Source organism: Vitis vinifera, chromosome 11, assembly GCF_030704535.1.
Source record: "Vitis vinifera cultivar Pinot Noir 40024 chromosome 11, ASM3070453v1".
In the NCBI taxonomy this organism is placed as follows: Eukaryota; Viridiplantae; Streptophyta; class Magnoliopsida; order Vitales; family Vitaceae; genus Vitis; species Vitis vinifera.
Window position 1 is genome coordinate 2,488,239 of NC_081815.1, and position 21,081 is coordinate 2,509,319.

General features: G+C 33.7%; 3 protein-coding genes across 3 annotated transcripts; all 3 read left to right on the forward strand.

The window, feature by feature from the left end:
• The first annotated feature begins 1,371 nt into the window (after positions 1-1,371).
• On the forward strand, positions 1,372-4,120 carry LOC100242436 (uncharacterized). The gene has a single exon (XM_002280371.4). The coding sequence runs from the start codon at positions 2,039-2,041 to the stop codon at positions 3,824-3,826; it is 1,788 nt and encodes a 595-aa protein (XP_002280407.1). The 5' UTR covers positions 1,372-2,038; the 3' UTR covers positions 3,827-4,120.
• A 4,552-nt stretch (positions 4,121-8,672) lies between these two features.
• LOC100264719 (ceramide glucosyltransferase-like) lies at positions 8,673-16,721 on the forward strand. Its single transcript, XM_002280383.5, has 14 exons — positions 8,673-9,288; positions 10,416-10,471; positions 10,600-10,774; positions 11,378-11,479; positions 11,631-11,702; positions 12,010-12,126; positions 12,308-12,385; positions 13,138-13,200; positions 13,287-13,383; positions 13,929-14,007; positions 14,087-14,298; positions 14,802-14,947; positions 15,537-15,659; positions 16,187-16,721. Exons 1-14 carry the CDS (start codon positions 9,199-9,201, stop codon positions 16,337-16,339), a joined length of 1,563 nt encoding a protein of 520 aa, XP_002280419.1. The 5' UTR covers positions 8,673-9,198; the 3' UTR covers positions 16,340-16,721.
• A 2,147-nt stretch (positions 16,722-18,868) lies between these two features.
• Positions 18,869-21,055, forward strand: LOC100259546 (senescence/dehydration-associated protein At4g35985, chloroplastic). The gene is made up of 5 exons (XM_002280398.4): positions 18,869-19,491; positions 19,979-20,106; positions 20,222-20,388; positions 20,517-20,601; positions 20,727-21,055. The coding sequence occupies exons 1-5, from the start codon at positions 18,901-18,903 to the stop codon at positions 20,893-20,895; spliced, it is 1,140 nt and encodes a 379-aa protein (XP_002280434.1). The 5' UTR covers positions 18,869-18,900; the 3' UTR covers positions 20,896-21,055.
• The last annotated feature ends 26 nt before the right edge of the window (positions 21,056-21,081 follow it).

Sequence of the window (21,081 nt, forward strand, 5' to 3'; positions counted from 1 at the left end):
TATTATAACTACAAATGAATGCCACAATCACTTGCAACATAGTTTGTCGGTTCAAATGATGTAATTTCTTGGAAAAGAAAAACACAATATACATGAAAAATGGGCTACAAAATGATTTACCAGTTCAAAATTAAGGAACTTATAGCCCTTAAAGAGGCAACCATGGAATAAATAACCCTTGAAGAGATAATTATTGAATAAAGAGCCCTTGAAGAGAGACATATTAAATTAATAGTCCTTAAAGAGACATATATTGAATAAATACCCCCTAAAGAGTTATAGATTGAATGAATAGGTATGAATATCTACATACCTAAAAGTAAAAGTAACATATATTTGTTATAAACATGATAAGAGAAGGATGATAATAAAATAATGTTGTCATTAATAATGCATTTGTCTTATTTTCAAACGGTCTTTGACATAATGAGAAATGATAAAGATTCCAAATAATGAATCATGGAAGAATGTTGACATAAAAAAAAAAAAGTGACCCAAATGGAAGATGCTATACAAACAAGTTGGACCGGTCGACCAAATAGGAGTATTTAGACTTGTAGTCTATAAGACATCAAACTTGTTGAATGTAAATGAACTTGAAGTCTAGTGTATAAAGACAAAAAAGTATTTGATATCAATGAGTTATTATACAAAAGTGTATTTAAGATAAATTATAGCATAAGGTTTCTACAAGAAACCTTGTATCAACCCTTTTAATGGCTTAATCATAGTTCTAACTATCAAAATTGATTGTTCCTAAATGACTTAATATGTATTATATAATGCATATAGATTCATAAATATGTTAAAATCCAGAAAGATTCAAAATGCATGAAACAATCAAATCCCTAAGTAATTAACATGCTTGAAGCAAATAATTTCCCATAAGGATTAATATCTCATAACATATTTAAAATAATGTTACGTAATATATTTGATTGAGCTACGTTCTTGTATGTATTAAAATGGAGGTTTATAATTATTATAATTTTATTGGAACTCTTGAAGAGTGTATAAGAGTGGTTAATTATCTAATGAAATATTTTGAAAAATCAAAATGTTGTCTTGATTTGTAAATCAAACACTTTCCAAATAAAATGTTAATCAATCAATTAACACAGAAAGTCCTGAAACATTTTCAAACAAATCACATCCATTAAAACGCAGTTCATTCACTAAAGTGAAAAAAGACTTCTTTCATCCTAAAAAAGATAACAAAAAACTACTTAGTAAAAAAGTACCTTTATTTCAATGTCATTCGTGCACTAATGTATGTTGTAGATTATATTCATACAAGTTTTGTCTCACTAAGTTTTACAGACAAAATTTTTAACGAGGGAATCGTAGTAGTTCAAAAGAACATTATATTATTTTTTCTTCATTAGGATTTTTTTCCATAGAGTTTTTCATAGTAATGTTGTAACGATACATATTCTTATAATCATCCGATGAGGAGTATTATAAAATATGAGAATTTATTGAATTATGAGAATTTGTTGATGATCATAAACAAATTTTTTTGGTGACTCTTTGTTAAAAAAAGAAACGTCTAATAAAATATTGATTCAACTTATTTCATAGTATCCTTTTTTTTTTTTAAACATTCATATTCATTTTTTTCTTCTTCTCATTTTTTAATTTTACAAAATAAAAATAAAAATTATAAGAATAGTTTATCTTGCAAGTTTAGTTATTTCAATACCTTATGAAATAATTGAATTTTAGGGATATACCATAAAAAAAAAATTAAAGAAAAGCAAATATAGTTTTTGCCATTTTTATTTTAATTTGAAAAAAAATATAAAGACAGTTTTCATTGTGATAAGAGCTAAACGACGTCGTAAGTTACCTGAGCACGGGTTCACAGAGGAGGAGACGGCGCAGACTCGAGTCATGGTTCTGGTTCAAATATGCAATCGAGAACTTTCTCAGTATTCCTCTTAACTTGTAATCAAGGTTAGATTTTTCTGTTTCTGAACTCCTTTACTTCAAGTTTTCAGATTCATCTTCTGGAAAGTTTCTCCTTTTAATTCATACCATGTACTGTAATTTCACAAAGTGCCAGGCATTTCCCTTGGCTATTAGGGTTTCATCACAGCCCATATGCTTCCGAAAATTCCACACATTGAAAACCCAGTTCTTGCCAATTGGATTTCATCCAAAACCCTCACAAAACCCCATTTTGGTGAAATGCGCAACCCTCTCATGTGGGTTTGGTTGCAAACCCCATGAGAACTCCCATTCGTTGAAATCCACTGGGATTTTGATTGAGTTGCATCATAAAGCCCTTGAAAAGGGCACAACAAGAAGACCCAGAAGCGTCTCCTGTGGATTTCGTCTCAAAAATGTTGTGCAAAGTTACAATTTTTTAAGAGGTAGAAGTTTTTCGAGTTCATATTCTGTGAGAGTTGTTGGAGGCAGTGGTGCAATGAGAACTGGGAAAGCACTTCCCTGGTTAACAGCAAAGGGAGCTAAGGAAAGGAAAAGCTCAGACAAAGTGGTGAATTTGAAAAATAATCAGTCTTATTGGGAGAAATCAGCTAAAAGGTCAGAGAAAGTGACAACTGCAGAAACTAGTCGCTCTTCCTGGGAGGAATCAGCAGAAAGATTTGGGAAAAATCACAGTTCAAGGGAGCTTCTTCCAAAAAATGGTACACTTAGAGCGGGGACTGAGGGAAGTAAGAATATAATGGTAGACATGGTAGAGAGTCAGAAAAATGGTTATATGGAGAGAGATGAAAGTGCTGAAGAAGAAATGGAGGTTATTGACGATCCAAGATGGGATAAGATTAAGAATAGGTATACGGAAACTGGGGATGTCAAAGGCAGATATGAGAGACCAGAATTACGAAGGTGGAATAAGCAGGAAAATTGGGGTAGAAAGACATGGAAAGAAGCTACTGAATCAACAATACCTAAGATTGTTGGTGAAGGAATTTATGGGGTTGGTCCTGTTCTCGCTGCATTGTCTGCTGGAAGAAGAGAATTTTATGCATTGTATGTTCAAGAAGGATTGGATTTGAGTGGTAATAATAGGAAGAAGAAGGACAAGAAAGGGTTTGAGAAGGTTTTGAAGCTAGCAGAAAAAATTGGTTTAAGCATTAAAGACTTATCAAAGCATGATCTCAATATGGTTGTTGATAACCGACCCCATCAGGGACTGGTGCTAGATGCTTCTCCATTGGAGATGGTAAAAATAAAGGAATTGGACCCTGTTTTAACTGAGGGAGAGAAGGGTCCCTTATGGGTAGCACTGGACGAGGTTACAGATCCTCAGAATTTGGGGGCAATTATTCGGTCTGCTTACTTTTTTGGAGTTTCAGGGGTGGTATTATGTGCAAAGAACTCAGCTCCATTGAGTGGCGTTGTGAGCAAAGCAAGTGCAGGCTCCCTCGAGTTGATGGAGCTCAGGTTTTGCAAGAATATGATGCAGTTCTTAACATCATCTGCTGAAAATGGTTGGCAGGTTCTTGGAGGCTCAGTATCTCCAAGAGCAATTCCTTTGAATGAGATTTCACCTGGTGCACCCACAATTCTTGTTTTGGGCAGTGAGGGCACTGGGTTGAGACCTTTGGTGGAGAGGTCATGTACTCAGTTAATTAGGATCCCTGGAAACATTCCAGTGCATGTAACTGCAGGAGAAGTTGAAGATGTGGATACCTCAGAGATGGATCGTAGGTGCTTGACTGAAGACTTCCAGTCCTTTTTGGCAGTTGAGAGTTTGAATGTCAGTGTTGCTGCTGGAGTGCTTCTTCACCATTTGGTTGGGAATAGCTATGAAAACAATTGCCTCTTAGGCGATAAGCAAGTCGATGCACTTCAATGAGATTCCGAGCCCTTGCATCAAACTATATATATATATGGCATTTGTAGGGCCCTCCTGTAAGTTTCTGGAAGTAGATTACAAGGTTTATTTTCTTTTCATTACTTGATTGATTGGAAAGAAGAATGATAACACAGGCCACTTAAATGATGGGCAATGTGACTGATTTGGATGAGATTCTATGATCAGCATCAAACTATTTCTTCTCAGTACTTAGATATGTATCTCAAATTACTGATTATCTTTCTTTCTTTCAATCTTTATTTTTCCGAATATAATCATTCCATCTGATTGGCATTTGGAGGGCTGATTCTTAGTTACCAAAAATTCAATAGTATAGATTGTTGCACAACTTTAAGTATCTTTGGCTCAGTAACAAGCTTAGATGAACAGAGAATCACAATTATGTGTGCACTCATGAAATTGGATCAAACTTATTGTAAGATGACCTCATGGATATGCAGATGCTCTTTCCCTTGCTTTATTTTGGCTTGTTTTGTCATCCCTGTTACATTTACAGCAAATTTGGAGTCTAGATCCTGATGTTATTCCAAATCACTTCTTACCTATCAAGCTACTCAAGTTTGCAAGAATGAACTTTGATTTTGATGGGTATGTCACAAATACCACACCTATCTGCTTTCATAGTTCTATTTTATGATGCTCTGCATAACTGTTCGTTCCCTGCAAATTTTGAGCCTAGAGACTGATGCATTGATTCATGTTCCAGTCATATGTGTGCAAATGCTATAACTTGCATGATTGTATGGTTGGACTCTTTATGTATGAAACAAATTGGCAAGTTTTGCATAAAAATCTGGCTGGATATTGGTATGAATATTATTGTACATCATTGCACTGTGGACTACTTATTGCCTGTTTCAAGCTTTTCATGTGAAATGCTGAAACACGTGCTTGGTGGACCAAGCCTTTTTTTTCCCATTCATTTTTTGTGTTCTTGGGTAAACCATAGCATCAAAACCTCTAGCAACAGCTGTACTTCTGTTATTTTGGTCAAGTGTGTGCTCACTGTGCAGGTGGGTTTGCGGGATCAGAATTCTGGAAGTAGTGAGGTTATTTGAACTTTAAGAGCCCGTATAATGGAGGGAAAGAGAAAAGAAAAAGAAGGAAAATCTGTCTCTTGTTTGTTTATAATGGAAAACAAAAAAGAAGCAAAGATATGATAAAAATTTGTTATACTTAAAACAGCAAAGATAGTTGGGGAAAGAATGGATGGAGGAACCAAACTTTTATTTTTTTAACCAAGGATTACCTTTCATTCTTCTCTTTTTCCTTGTTCTCTCACAGATTCCGGCATCCAAACAACAGCTTAAGTCATAAGCCTGCCAAAAGTCCTCATTTCCGTCAACAAACACAGAAATCCTTGATAAGAGCACCATCAGGGTCCATGGGGGAGTTTAAGGAATAGTCATTTAAGTGACCACTTCAGCATTTGTTCTACCAATAATTCTATGGGAAACCTCATTCCAGGCCAGGATGAGACGCTGCCTGATAACCTTCAATTCAGCTTTTCTACCCTCTAATATTCACAAATGTAAAGTTAACCTGCCAACCAATGACCCTACTTGCCCTAATTAGCATACTTCACTTGCTGGTCCTAGTTTTTCATTAGAGAAATCACCTGGATTCTCCTCCACCATTGGATGTTGTTACAAGAACTTGAACATGTATCTCAGATGTGAGTGTGTCTATATGTGAGATCCATCTAATACCTATTCTACGAGACATGGTTGAATGTTCAAAACCTTCAATTTTCCCTCTTCAGTAGGTGTAAAAAATGAAACATCTTCTTGTGGTGTGTGCCTGACATTTGTGCTTCACTCATTTTTAATCTGTGTAACAAAAGAGCATATGAAATTTGGAATGTTAGCATGAATTTGCCCCTTTCATTCTCTGCTAGCCCATATGTTGGTCCATATTTTGACAGCAGGTGTGCCCATTTGGCTCAAGATCATGACAGAAACGCTGCAAATGTTTGTCATAAACTCAAATGATGTGGTAGAATGCAAAAAACACAGATTGACACTACCAGTGATGCTGCCATCCATGGCCATCTTTGTGTTCTAATCCCCATTTTCTGCAATAAGTTGTTTTCTAGCTGAAGGGTAGCAAGGCTTATATTGTTGTGAGAGAAATGCAGTGTCTGTTAATCAGTAGAATTGCTCGGTAATTGCAGTTATGGCCGTCCATCCCCAATTGAAATTTGATTCATTCTCTCAAAGATTGACCATTACAGATATTCTTTTCCCCACATGGAGTTGCAGTCGATACACGGTAAACAATGTCTGCCATTCCACTGGTCAATCTCCTCAGATGCCATTGCAGGTCCTACTTCTATATCCAATCTGTTTCAGACCATATCTAGAGCATTGGGTCTCAAGGAAATTGCAGAGACTTCATGGGTGGCCAACAACCATTCAAACATGAAATGCAGGTGTAGGTCAAAGAAAGGACCAGCGGGCTGAGACAATTATGAATTATCCTAGACCAGAGACACATGGACCATCATGCCACATCCATTTCAGTTGAAGAATCCAAATTTCCAGTAATGTGCCACATGGGGTCTGCAATCATCTTTAGATGACGTGGCCCCTGGAAGCCAAGCTGGGCAAAAGCATGTGGGAGAAGTCATAACCATCTTCCTTACTTAGCTCAAAGTCCCTTTCTGCATCATCACTTCTCATATCCAAACCCCCCTTTTGACGAATGACAACCCATTTCTTCGAGGAAACTTCCTTCTTTCATTTTCCTTTTGAAAATCACCAATTCATTTTGGAATATCCATGAGAGCTTCAAGAAGATTCCCAATGACTGCAATGGATAAATATTTAAAACAATTTTTAATTTAATTTTGGTAACGTGACGTGTGCAATCTCTCCTCAAAATTAAATTGTCAGCGTGTCCATCTGTCCATTGGATGCCGCCATGGACACTTGAAATTGAACAAGAAAAATTTTGAAAAACTTTAAATTTAAGGAAATTTCACATGGATGCATGTTCATTCCTTAAAATGGAGCTAAAAAACATTTGAATGTTGTAAGATTCAAATGTAGTGGTCCCCCCTGGGCTTTGTTTGATTTCTTCTAAGATTGACATACCTAATTTATTAATTATTATGCTATATTTTAATAAAATAAAATAATATATATATATATATATATATATATATATTCTTAAATTAATTATTAATCTATTTAACAAGGGAGACATGCCGCCAATTATGATCGGCTTCCATGCCCTCCACAACCATGATGATCAATGGCTCACTATTTTCATGGATTTATTCACTAATGCCACTTTTTTATATATTAAAACATAAGAGCGGGGAAATATCAAGATAGCATAGATGATTTAAAGTCTGTTTGGTAATAATTTTAAAAAGCGTTTTTAATATTTTTAATACTTAAAATTTTTTATTATTCAAGTGTTAAAAATGTTAAAAACGCTTTCTAAAACCACTTTCACACTCTTACTTTAATAATCTAATTATTATATTATTTTATTTAATCTAATTATTATATTATTTTATTATTTAATAAAAATACATTGAGTGTTGTTTTTTAGGTGATAAAATGCTAAAAATATGAATGATTGAGTTTGTATTTGAAATTGAGTGTTTGGAAGTAGTTTTAAGAAAAAATAATGATAATTTTGAAAATTTTAAATCTAAATTCTTGTATTGTGCTCAATTAAAAAATTATTTTTTAAAAAAAATTATATAAAATAGAGATAAATTATATTGGATTATTTGTTTGATTGAAATGATAGTTAGTTTCCATATTGAATTATGAATAGATAGAAAAAAAAAGTTAATATTATTTTCCATTTAAAATTGTATTTTAAATGTTTTTATTTTATTAAATAAGGATGGAGTCATGGAAAAACCAAATTTGGATATGATTTTGATTATTTATGACACTTATCCTTATTCTATACACTTCCTATTTTCCATTTATAAACATATAAAATATTGATAATTTTTATATAAAATATAAAAATTTTCAAGAATTATTTTTTTTTTTTAAAAACGATAACTTTTAAAAATTTTAAATGGTAAAAAAATTTAAAATTTGAGGTATAATTTTTTTTTTTATTCATAAACTCTTTAAATAGCTTTTAAAAATCATTATCTTAAAAAGGTAGGTTTTAGTCTTATATAGAAATTATTATCATGAAATAAAGGGTATATCCAAAAGATAGATAATGTTTGAATATAAATTCAAAGAAGTGTTTTAATAGTGGGTTTTAAATATATTATATGAAAAAAAAAGTTTTTTTTTTTTTGAAAATATTGTTTTTAAATTTTTTAAAAATGTTTTGAACATTTTAAAAAGCTGCTACAAATTAAAAATGTTTGAACGAGAATCATTTTCAAATAAATTTGAAGTCAAATTTAAAAGGTTTTTTTTTTAAATTGAAATTAAAATGTGTTAAATTATAATATTAAAAATTATCAAATTTGAATCAATTTTCAAATCAAATCAATCATTGTTACAATTAATTTTTTGAAAAGATGAGTCTAAAAAAATTTAAAAATGATTTTCAAATATCTATCAAAATAAGAGCTTCCAAGTATTTTTTAAAAGCATTTATAATGAAAGTTCTACTAAATTCTAAAATTATTTTATCAAAATCATTTTTAGATGAAATCGAAGTCAAATTTTAGGAGATTTATATTTAAAAATGGAGTGGAAACGTGTGACGTGTGGAATCATAATATTAAAAATTATGAAAATCGAGTCAATATTCAAATCAAATCAAAGCTTGCTTGGGAAGGTTTGTGTTGTGTTTATAAATATATATGAAATTGAAACTCCTCCCTCTCATAATGGAAACAGAGGGGCGTGGGACCAGCAAAAAGTGAGGTGGAAGTAGCCCACCCCCAGCGCAGAAAGGAGCTGTAATCAAAAGCGACAGCAAGTGAAGATCCCAACCTAAAAGCGGCATCTTCTCCAAAAGATCCTTCACCTCTCCGCACGTGACACCTCACACGCTCCAATTTCTCAGACATTTACCTATAAATAACCACCGTTCCAACTGTCTCTTCTCTCTTCTCTCTCTTCTCGCAATCCTCTCTTTCTCTCTCTAGCGGTAAAAAGGAAAAAAAACAAACGGATGGTGAATCTTTTACTGCAGTAAGAACGGAAAAGGGGAAAAAAAACCTGGGCTGTTCGAAATATAAAATTACGCGGTCTCTATCATTTCGACCTTTTCTCTCTCTAGCTCTGTTCCTTCTTTCCATGGTGATCTGAGGCGGAGGTAGAGAGGGACTGTAGTTGAATTCTAGGGTTTTGGTTTTTTTTTTTTCCTTCCTTCTCTTCTTCTCTCTGCTCCCTCATTTGCCCTAGCGCGCAATGGGAGAGACAGTGTCGGCATTCGATTCGTATCTCTTCTCTGCCAGCAGAGCTTGTTGCAGTCCTCTCGCCATTTTTATCCAGATCCAGGTTCGTTTTTTGTGACTGTTTTTTCTTTGTTTTCGTGGTTTGGATCTGAGTTGTTTTGTTGTTGGGACAGTGAGAGAAGAAAAGAAACCCAAAATTTGAATCTCGGTTTTTAATTTTTTTTTGCAAGTGAGTGACCGGATTTGATTTCTTAATGATTGTGTGGTGATTCTCACACTGGAAAATTTTGAGTTGTTGTTCTTGTTAGGTTTTTATTTATTTATTATTATTATTATTGGGTGACTTTTGAGTTTTCTGGATGTCAAAGGTGTTTGTTTTTTCAATCAGAATCGGGTTTAGGAGTTTAATTTATGATAACTTTTATGAAAAGAAAGTTTTGTGCGTGGATGATAATAAGGAGGTCGGTTGCTTGATTTTTGGTCAGAATCGCAGATGTAGGTACAGAGAACCAGTCTGAACGGGGTTCAATTTTGGGTTTTTGGACCTTATATCTTGGAATATATTGGATTCCTTAAGGTGGGGTTACGAGAGAATCATTAGGTAGTGAATGGCTTTTATCTCTGTAAATTTGGCTGGCTTCCTTTGGATATCTATTGGCTACTGCAGTTTTATTTTGATTTCTTATAGTGTGGAATTTTAGGGAGTGCTCATCTCTACAGTTGTAAGAAGAACACTGCACCATGTTTTGTGTTCATTATCCGTTTGAGATGCCCCATTAGAGAGAGTTAAAAAAGAAGTTAAAATAACTGTTTACCCACCCTAGCATGGCCATTGGAAAATGCATGAAAGGTTTATGGTATGAGTAGCTTATCCATATTATCAAAAACTGGCGTATGCCACATTAGATAATTCATTGTGAACCTTGTGTGGTATCATTGAGTGATTCGATTGGGAGCTATTTACGTAATGGATTTATTTTTGCTGCATATATGTACCTTGTCTGATAAGCATAATGCTAATAATAATGACACTATTTAATCAACAAAAAATTATAATCTTATATTAATCTTGGTTCATTGTGGGTTATATATATATAATATTTGTTTACCTATCAAAAAAAATATATGTAATATTTGTTTAAACATTGTGTGCTATGTTTTAGTGGCCCTTTAGGATAGTATTATCACAGTGTGGTCATGTATCAATCTGAGTTTTTCTTTGTGCCACAGGGATGCGTAATCTGCTTAACTCTTGCTCTTGGGTGGGCTCTTGCAGCTTATGTCAGGTACCAAGAATTGATGACCAGTATGGAAATAGCTTGGCTTTTAGTCTATTATTCATCCTCTGTTATTTTGATACAGAAACTTACTTTTTTTATTTGAGATATCTTCAAATATTTTCTTCTTCCCACAGGAATCGAGAGATCAAGCGAATAAAGGATAATATGAAAGGTGGGAATAGCTTTGCATTTCTTTACCATGATATCAATGACCTTGAGCACTCTAATCAAGCTAAGCTCCCAAGAGTGTCAGTTGTTATGCCTTTAAAGGGATTTGGAGAACATAATCTACACAACTGGAGGAGTCAGGTGAGATTCTTATGGGATATACTCCTATCAAGCATGCTTCCTTCATGCTGTTTTCACTGGAAACAAATAGAGAAATTGGATTCTTTCACCCACAACCCCCCTGCCATCCCTCTTTCTTCCACTTTGTGCCTCTTTTTTTTTTCATCAGCACTAATCTAGTTAGTAGCCACAAGGATGCTGGTTGCTTTCTTTGGGTTGACAGAAGTGTCGAATTTGTTTGAACTATTTTTTTGGAAGAATTGTCAATTTTAGTCATTATATATTGGAGTTCCAGATTTATCTCCATTTCTATTTTAAATGTATAGTTCTCTGTCATCAGTAAACACAGGTAAAGAATTCCATATTGGGGATCACTAGATGTTTGTGTGGTAGTAGTTTTTTGGATTACTATATGCTTGTTTTAACTGTTCTGAGTTTCTTGGAACTGATACTTTAGACATTTGGACTTTGTTCCTAAAATTTTATCAGCTAAAAATTTATAGTTATTTTTTTACTTTTAAGTTTATTTATTAAGTTTTTCCATACTTTAGTTCCCATTAAATGCAGGAATTTCTATGTTCACAAATGTTCATTACAATTTGATTCATAAATTACTAAATGCAGGTCACATCTCTGTATGGTGGTCCTTTAGAATTCCTTTTTGTTGTGGAAAGTACAGAAGACCCAGCTTACCACGCTGTAACTCGGTTGAAATCAGATTTTAAGGCATGCATTTATTTTTCTACCATTTCATTTTGCTTTACAGAAAGAACTAGACTCCCTCTTATACACATTTTTATGTGATGGAGGCATTTATTTGATATTTTTTCATCATGTCTTCCTTCATTGACTTTTATGGTATGTCTAATGGTCACAGGATGATGTTGATATTAAGATTGTTGTGGCTGATTTGTCAACAACTTGCAGTCAAAAAGTTCATAATCAGTTGGTATGTAATATGCTTATGGCTTCCCTCACTCTGCTGAGAAATATGATTCACTGTCCATTTTATTTTCCAAAATCCACCTATTTTACTTGTACACTCTAAATTGAACATAGTTTCTCATTTAGACTGGACAATCAGTTGTATTGATTCTCATGTAATGTATCTATGAGGCACCCAACACCTGCAGTCAATAGAAACTTGCACACACTCATATTTGTATACACCTGTTCCCTGTAATGGTTGAAGTATTTTTCTAGAATCATGTAGTTTTTTTGTGCTTTATCATGTATATTCTGGTTCTCTAATACAGGTTGGGGTGGATAGAATGCATAAAGACAGCAAGTATGTATTATTCCTGGATGATGATGTCAGGCTGCATCCTGGGACCATTGGGGCCCTCGTTGCTGAGATGGAAAAAAATCCTGAGGTGTATTTATGCACATAAACTACCATGCCTTTTATCTATGTAACTTGCATTTTTATCTAATCTTGTTTGATATTTTTTCCCCTTTTGTGTTTTTTTTATATGTGTACTTATGATTTTGGTTGGCATTGATTGGAATTCTGGAATGCCCTTTTAATGGTCTGATTTTGCTGGAGACGTGCAGATATTTATTCAAACCGGATATCCTCTTGATTTGCCTTCTGGAAGTTTAGGAAGTTACTGCATTTACGAATATCATATGGTATGCCACCATCTAGGCCTTAAACTTTCTTTTATTCATACACATATTACATGCTTTTAACTATAAATAAAGTTTTTGTTTCTTTCATTTCCAACCTGCTGATGTGATGTATTAAGGGAATTGAGTCTATTCATGATGATTGTTCTTGTGGTTATGTGCTATGTTCTAAAGAACATTTGGATGAAAAATTATTTCTCTCATGGATTCCATATAGCAAGAAAACAACAAAATGTTTTTTTTGACAGGCAAATGCAGATTAATGTTAAAAGTGCATAACAAAAAGAGAGTGCAACCTAAGCATACAGAGGCATGCTGTATACAAAGGCACCCCAAGCAGAAAAAAGAAGGAAAAGCCAGAAATACTAACATGGCCCTATGTAATGAATTCTAATGAAGACAAACAACCATTTCTCTGAAATTTTCTTAGACCACAAAACAGGGACTTAATAAAAGTCTGTTTTAGCATTGAATCCTGCAGCATGAACTAGAGCCAACTCTTATGACACAAGTCTTGGATTTTAAAGTATTATTGGCTGGTGGGGATCACTTTTTCCTTTTCCAGCTTTTGGTCAACCCCAAGTAGTTCTGGATAAACCTTTGTTGAGTTATTTTCAGTTTGATTGTTGATAAAAAAAACGTGGAACTTGTGGCTGTACATATTGGTGATAGATCCTTCAACTCCTGAATAGATTGATTTGTACTTATTAGAGAAAATGTCTAGATTGATTTTTTTTGTCTTTTCTGATTTACAGCCTTGTTCGATGGGTTTCGCTACAGGTGGAAAAACATTCTTTTTGTGGGGAGGGTGTATGATGGCAAGTAGCTGTTGCTTATCCTTTTCTGAGTGGCACATGCATGAACTATGAAATAATGTTTTCTGATTGTTATAAATTATTTTCAGATGCATGCGGATGATTTCAGAAATGATAATTATGGAGTGGTTTCGGGACTTCGAGACGGTGGATACTCTGATGACATGACTCTTGCAGCAATTGCTGGTAATGCTTTGATCTACCTTATTTTCTTTGTCACATTTATTGAACCAGTTTATCTGTGGACCTTTATTTCTGCCTGTTTGATGTTATGTGTTTGACCAATAAAATGCTGGTTAACTTTGTCTACTTTTTTACTTTTAACTCTGAGAGAACCAAACTCTAACCTTCTTTATGCAGTGTCATTTGACACAAGCAACTTCAGGACAATGTGAATGTATGCTTGTTTGGTTATTATACATCTACATATGTAGCTCTTTTCTTCTTGGAATGACAAACTCTTTTATATTTAACGTCAATTGAGATTGTCATTGAATAGTTGATGGCTGTATAGTAATTAAGATATGGTACATACTGGATATTGTTAGGTGTAGTTACGTAACGGTCCTGTGTTGACCCCTTTTTTTTTTGGATGGCTCAAGGTTTTGTCAAGTTTTCTTTTCTTTTAACTGTTGAAAGGAAGGGGACTATTTCTTTGGTTAATTGATGGCTTTTTCATAGTCTATTTCCTTATTGAGATGGTGGTTGCTAATGTCATTGTGTCTTTACAGGGAATCATAAGAGGCTGATTACATCTCCGCCAGTTGCCGTCTTTCCTCACCCCCTTGCAAGTGATCTTAGTTTTTCAAGGTTTTTGATATTCCCTTTTCAAAATTTGTTTTTTCACATGGTATTCCTTGTTGATCTTTTCCCTTTTTGACTTGTGTAGATACTGGAATTACTTGAGGAAGCAAACATTTGTTCTTGAATCATACATTTCGAAGGTTAACTGGGTTATGAATCGTGCATTATTTTCTTCCCACTGCTATCTATCGTGGGGATTTGTAGCACCCTACTTGATGGCTATAATTCACATTGCAGCAGCACTACGAGTTGCTTCTAAAGAGTACTCGCCTGAGGAAACAACCTTTGCTTCTGGTGGTGAGCACACTGCTTTTCCCTTTTAGGTAGGTTGTAAGTGTTTATTCAGATGAAATCATTGTGCAGGATCCTGATACAGGACAATGTTTACTGTCCAACCTTTTTCAATGCTAAAAATTGAATATTGTATTTAATAGCAGAGCCTCCAAAACTTAGGTCAGAATATTTAAACAAAATGTGATGATTTTTTTTTCTTGATTATAGAAACCCTCCCTTGTGTGATCTTTTGTCAGTTCATTTGAGGTGCTTTCTAATTTATTTACATTGGGTCGTGTGGGAGGTCAGGTTGGTTGGTGGCATTTGCCTAACTGGGAATTTAGTAACAAACAACCACTTCCAATGTGAATGTTTGTCTACATTATTTTAACTTTCTGAATTGTATATAACAATTTCTCTTACGAAGAATATGTATGCATTAGGAAAGCACAAGCTAGAGAAGTCAACTGTTGATCTTATGCAATAACATTTTTGTTCTTACAGTTTTATAAACTTATTTCAATCAGGGTTGTTGCTGGTTAGCTCCCTTGCTATATGCACTATTGTAGAACTTCTGTCAATGTGGAACTTGACAAGGATAGAAGTTCAACTATGCAACATGTTATCTCCTGAGGCAAGCCCACTGTCACTTGCGTCGTATAACTGGGGCCTTGTAAGTATCACTACTATTCCTCATAAAGTAGAAAGACGATGCTCTTTATTTCAGATGCACCATTTAGTCATTTGAGAGTTTGCAGGACTTTCTGTAAATACTCCAACATGTTATAGTATCCTTTAGTAATATTTTGTATTATATAATACTTTTAAATAGCCTCTTACAATTGTTGAATTCTGATTCTTCATTCTTATAAGCATATGCGAATTGACTCTTGAAATGTAAAGTTGAAGAGAGTAAAAGAAATGTTGGATATGTACTCCATGAATTGAAGCTAGAATTCAATGTTCAAAGTGCCATTCATGATTCATCTTTTGATTTGACTAACATGATCATCTATCAGTTGGTGTGGCTAAGGATGGAGTTGAACAGATACTGGGAAAATTTAAGTGTGAATTGGGAAAATAAAAGATGTAATGCTTTGTTAAGAAATATTATAAAAACTGGCAGGCATTTGAAAAATAGGTTAAGATTATAAATGATACCTGTATGTCATTCAATTTAGTAGAAGCTTGGGGTTGTTAATATCATGATGATGCTGTTCAATAATTACTAATGTAAATAAATTGGTACTCAATTTGAGCAGGTGTTTATTGCATTGCTGGTGGATAATTTTTTGTACCCTGTTTCTGCATTCCGTTCACATTTGACTCAATCTATCAATTGGTCTGGTATCAGATACCACTTGAAAGATGGGAAGATAAGCAAGGTATGTTGACAGAGGCCTTTAAATCCTAAAAATTCAATTTTAGCTTGATATTTTTCCTTTGAAATGATATTTTAATCATTGCCATGGCTGAGGATTCTATGCATTAAATTCCAGTTCTTGATGATGACTGGCAAGAATATTTTATTTGCTTTTTCTTTTTAATAAATAAATAAGGGATTTAGGGTGTGGTAATGGACAAAACAGCCTTCTATAATATATTTTTTAGTTAATTCTGTTCTTTGGTGGGGGTGGGAGCAAGCTAGGCAATTGTTTTAGAACTTTTGGTTCTGTTGGAAGAATCGAAGACGTAGCTTCTAGTTTGTTGCATATGTTATTATGAAATCAAAACCACTAAAACAAAAAATTTATAGGTGATAAAACATAATGAGCCCTTTTCATGTTTCACTACTTTTTGAATATCAGCCATTTCTCGCAGAAGGAAAAAAAAAAAAATTAGAAATAAGCAATAAAACAAATCATAATTAGCCAGCTTTTTGTTTCACTTCTTCACCATTTATGTGATGCAGATTGACAGAGGCAAAGATATTGGTTCCAACTACACTGACCTGGGAGGAAAGCATTTATATGGTAAGAAAGGTGCCCCAACAAAAGTGTCATTCCTAAGCTCTTTGGCAAGAAGTTTGCAACAGTGGCACCAGCCCAAGAAATTCGATGTCTAGCAATATATCCTACAAACAAGAAATTGTGATAATTTTATCTTCTTGGCCAGATGTGATGATCAGTAATGACAGCTTCAAGGGTAAAACTTTTGGCAGATCGCTTGGTCTTGCCTGGTCATCCTGGGATTACATGCCCAATCCTTTATGGCATTGATGGATTTCAATATTCTAGGATCGGTCTCATTTTTTTTTTTAATTCTTATTCAATCGATTTGATTCTTCAGCCCCACCCTACATGTATGGGCTGATTTTGTAATTTGTGCCTGTCATGTTCTTCTGTAATTCCTTAAATTCTTATAGGGGATTTAAATGCCAATGTAGACATTGAATTTGTGGAATTCCTGCTCTCTTGGAATCTGACTTAAGATTTCAGTTGTATCAATCCTGTAATTTTAGGCTTTCTGTTTTGTCTCATTTTCTCTCTACCCCTACAATGGATGGTATTTGTGATAGGGTTGAATGTACCAAATCTGCCCCCCAAAAAAGGGCAAATAAAAAATGTTAAATTATTTTATCAAGAGTATTTTTAGTTCCCCATGGTTATAATTAGTAGTAATTTTATTTAGAGTTTAGAAAGCTTAGAATTTTTTTTAAAGAGAAGTTTTCAAGCTTTTTATTTTTAAATCATTTTTTTTTAAGTTTTGATCTTAAACCCTCAGAATTTACAATTCTTTATTAGAAACTCTTATTACAATAATTTTCTATAAAATCTAGGGGTATGTTTGGTTCATGTTTTCAAGAACTATTTTTTGTTCTTGAAAACAAAAAACACAAAAAGCTTGTTTGAGGAAGGGGGTGTGTTTTTGTTTTTTGTGTGTTTTGTGTTCTTAAAACTATTTTTTTGAGAATAATAAAAAGATGTTTTTATTGATTATTTACTGTTCAAATAATTAATTGTTTTTCGTGTTTTCTCTTCCTTCTTTTTGTGTTTTCTTAGATATTTTTTTTGTGTTTTCACAAAGGTGAACTCCATCTAACCACCACATCACTACCCGCAAACCCTTTCTTCTTCCTTAAATTATTGAAATTAATTTACTTATATATGATGACAAAGTCATCATTTGTTTAAAAAAATTATAACTGGTGTAAAAATTTCAAAATGAAATAATTTTTTTAAAATTTAAATGAATTGTGCATATGCAAATTATTTATATATTTATAATATCAAGTTAATGGAAGAAAACATTTTATTAATTTAAAAAATAACTTTCAAATATGTTTTTTGTTTGACTTATTCTAAAAACCTTTTTTATTAACTCAACCAAACATGTTTTTTTATTTTTTATTTTTGTTTTTGAGAATAAAAATTGTTTCTTATAATTCAGTTTCTAAACACAATTTATTTTTTCCTTAAAACATAAAAAATTGTTCTCAAAAACTGTTTTCCATGATAGTTTTCAAAAATAACAACCAAACATACCTAGGTTTCTAATTAAAAAACAAAGGTCTCTATTTTTTAATTTTTGTAGAAAAGTCTAATAAGTTACATAGTTATATTCCTATTTTCATGGTTTTATTTAGGCTTTTAGGTTTTCTGAAACCCATGAATAAGATTAATAGTTGTGAAATTCCACTGTCTTACTATTATCCCATCTGAAAGAATCAAATTTATTATTAGATTATATCAAAATCAATATTAGAAGTGTTTTAGTATACTAAAATATAGTTTAAATTTAATTTGATAGTAAATTGAGCATTTTTTTTTTACTCCAAAATTCGTTACAATATTTTGGGGAATATCATTACTAGGGATATCACTTGGGAGGACCCGCCTTAATCTAATCTAAACCTAATTTTATATTTAGATGGATTAAACAATCATTTTTAATACTTAAATTGAGTTTGTATTAAATTTTTTCAATTCAAACTTATTTTAAATTGGCTTGAGCAAAGTTCCAAGTAACTTGAGACTGAACCGATTAAATATTTTTATAATATTTATAATTTATATTATCATATATAATAATAATACATTAATAATATATTTTTTTATTTTTTTTAATTTGTAAGGAAACCGATTTATTTTTACCTTGTTAGAAACATGGATAGATTATTTATTTATTTTTGTTATTATTTTAAAATATTATCTTACTTATCACTCAAATTTTCGTATAAATATAAAAAAAAAGGTTTTTTTTTTAAAATGATAAAAGTTTTGGCTAAATACATTTAGTTTCATAGGTTTGAAATGTTATGAAATACTAGTTTTTTATTTTTAGTGTGAGGGGAGGTGATTCAAAATTAAAAATAAGAATAACAAGAAAAATATTTGATAAAACAAGTTTGTTATCCCTTACCTAGATCCTAGGGATTGAAACCAAGCTCACCTGATTTGATGGTAGGCCAGGATCTTCCTACTTTGAAATTTTGATAAAGGGGGAGGAGTTTATCAGAGCTATGAGGTGTTCACAGTCTGTCAAACACTCATAAAGTTACATTACCCTCAAGTGAAATTATTCTCTAGGAATAGAATAAAGTTAAACAAGCATGGAATCAATCCACCTCTCCCTTCCTTTATATAACAATCAGTTGCCCAAACACAGAGAGCAAAAACAATAGAAATGGGCTGTTTTGGACAAAAGAAGTTTAAAACCCCATCTCCTCCCCAAACCTCCGACTATGAAGAAGCTGCTTTTCCAGCCAACCAAGGGAACCTGGAACCCAAGAGTCTCAAGCAAGAACTTCTGCTACAAATTCCTGCATGTACTGTCCATCTTATGGAGGAAGGAGAAGCTGTGGAACTTGCCAATGGTGAGTTCACACTTCTCAGGATTTCTGATGAGAATGTTTTTCTTGCTACCATCATCAAGGTTGGGGATGATCTTCAGTGGCCTCTAACTAAGGATGAACCAGTAGTGAAGCTTGATTCTCTTCACTATCTCTTCTCCCTGCCGATGAAGGATGGTGATCCTCTGAGCTATGGAGTGACTTTCTCAGAACAGCATGGTGGCAATCTGGGCTTGCTGGATTCTTTCCTGAAGGAACACTCTTGCTTTTCGGGTTTGTCATCCGCTCGAAACAAAGGTGTTGACTGGAAGGAGTATGCTCCGAGGATTGAAGACTATAATGGAGTTCTGGCCAAGGCAATTGGAGGAGGTACTGGTCAGATTGTCAAGGGGATCTTCAAATGTAGCAATGCTTACACCAACCAGGTTTGTTTTTAGTTATTTTAACAATGGGTAAGGAATCAAACTTAGTTTTTTCTTGAGTTGATGGTGGAAAAAACTATAAATGAAACTGATAATGTAACGGTCCATTCTCAACCGAGTAGATGTTGGCCTCAAAGGACCCTCAGGTTCCTCTTAACTCTGTAACCTCCTTTGAGTTCAGAGCGAACAATATTTACATTACTAGGAGAATAATATTTACATGACTAGGAGAGGGTATCAAACATACAATGACATGGAAATTAATCCGAGGTTCTAGACTCTAGCCACTACACCTTTATCTTGAGATTCTTCATCAGGAATAGAATAAAGTTGCAATACAAGGATTGCAGTCAATCACAGCACAGCATCATCTGTAAACTAGTCTCCTTTTCATCTTTTTCTTTGGTGCCTTGTACCTTTTTCATGTTATACTGTATGCAATAATTCACCTTCTGTGGTTTTCTTAATCTAAAAACTGGGGGCAAAGCAGGTTCAAAAAGGAGGAGAAATGATATTAACCAAAGCTGCAGAGGAGAAAAATGGTGCCACAGCAAGGGAGAATAAAAACAAAGGTGTGGGAACCACAAAGAAGAGTGGAGCCCATAAAAGCTTGAAACGGTACTCAATAATAAGACTTATCTTTTCCTTAAGAATATTATGGAAATATAGACATACTCTTTCCCCTAAAGTCAAAGAAAATTATTGTTGCTTTTGCTGTTTGTTTATGTCACAGTGTTAGAAAACTGTCCAAGATGACAGAAAAGATCAGCAAAGCTATGCTGGATGGGGTTGGTCTCGCCACTGGTTCAGTGATGGCCCCCTTGGTCAAGTCCCAGACAGGAAAGGCCTTTCTAGCCATGGTTCCTGGAGAGGTCCTTTTGGCTTCACTTGATGCAGTCAGTAAGTAAAGCCAACTCTCAAATATGTGAAGCTCCCTCCCTCCCTCTTTCTCTCTCTCTCTCCATACCTTTTTTATTATTGAATTGAAAGAAGATGAACTGACCACATTTCCCCTTTTGATCCCACAGACACTGTTCTAGATGCAGCAGAAGTAGCTGAAAAACAAGCTTTTTCTGCCACCTCTGGTGCTGCCACCAGAATGGTCAGTAAGAGGTAAAGACCCCAAAAACACAAACTGGACTATACAAATCAAAGCATTTATTCCAGTGTCAGTAGATTCTCAGTTTTGGTTTTGGTCTTTGGTCTTGGTTTTTTCAACCGATCATGCTTGATGACAGATATGGGGAGAGTGCAGGGGAGGCAACAGAAGATGCATTTGCAACAGTGGGGCATTGTGCTGGCACAGTTTGGAATATCTTCAAGATAAGAAAAGCCATCAACCCAGCATCATCTGTTACTTCAGGGGTATTGAAGAATGCAGCAAAGAATAGAAAAAGAAATTCTTAAGGGCTTTTGTAACAGATTAGTTAAAAAACTGTGATCATCTCTCCATTTCATCTGTTTCTAGTATTTCTAATGGTTCTCTGCATCATCAAGACCTGCAACTTTTATGTCACTGCCATGGAATTGAATTGAATTGAATCAACTCACTCTGCTTCACATTTAATTTCTTTGGATATCTTAAATTTTCTT

Bases quoted from the DNA above. Each gene is read 5' to 3' on its own strand.
- LOC100242436 (XM_002280371.4), top strand. From the start codon at position 2,039: ATGTACTGTAATTTCACAAAGTGCCAGGCATTTCCCTTGGCTATTAGG.
- LOC100264719 (XM_002280383.5), top strand. From the start codon at position 9,199: ATGGGAGAGACAGTGTCGGCATTCGATTCGTATCTCTTCTCTGCCAGC. The intron at 9,289-10,415 runs GTTCGTTTTTTG...TTTGTGCCACAG, and splicing joins CCATTTTTATCCAGATCCAG to GGATGCGTAATCTGCTTAAC. The intron at 12,386-13,137 runs GTATGCCACCAT...TCTGATTTACAG, and splicing joins GCATTTACGAATATCATATG to CCTTGTTCGATGGGTTTCGC.
- LOC100259546 (XM_002280398.4), top strand. From the start codon at position 18,901: ATGGGCTGTTTTGGACAAAAGAAGTTTAAAACCCCATCTCCTCCCCAA. The intron at 20,107-20,221 runs GTACTCAATAAT...TTTATGTCACAG, and splicing joins GCCCATAAAAGCTTGAAACG to TGTTAGAAAACTGTCCAAGA. The intron at 20,389-20,516 runs GTAAGTAAAGCC...TTGATCCCACAG, and splicing joins GGCTTCACTTGATGCAGTCA to ACACTGTTCTAGATGCAGCA.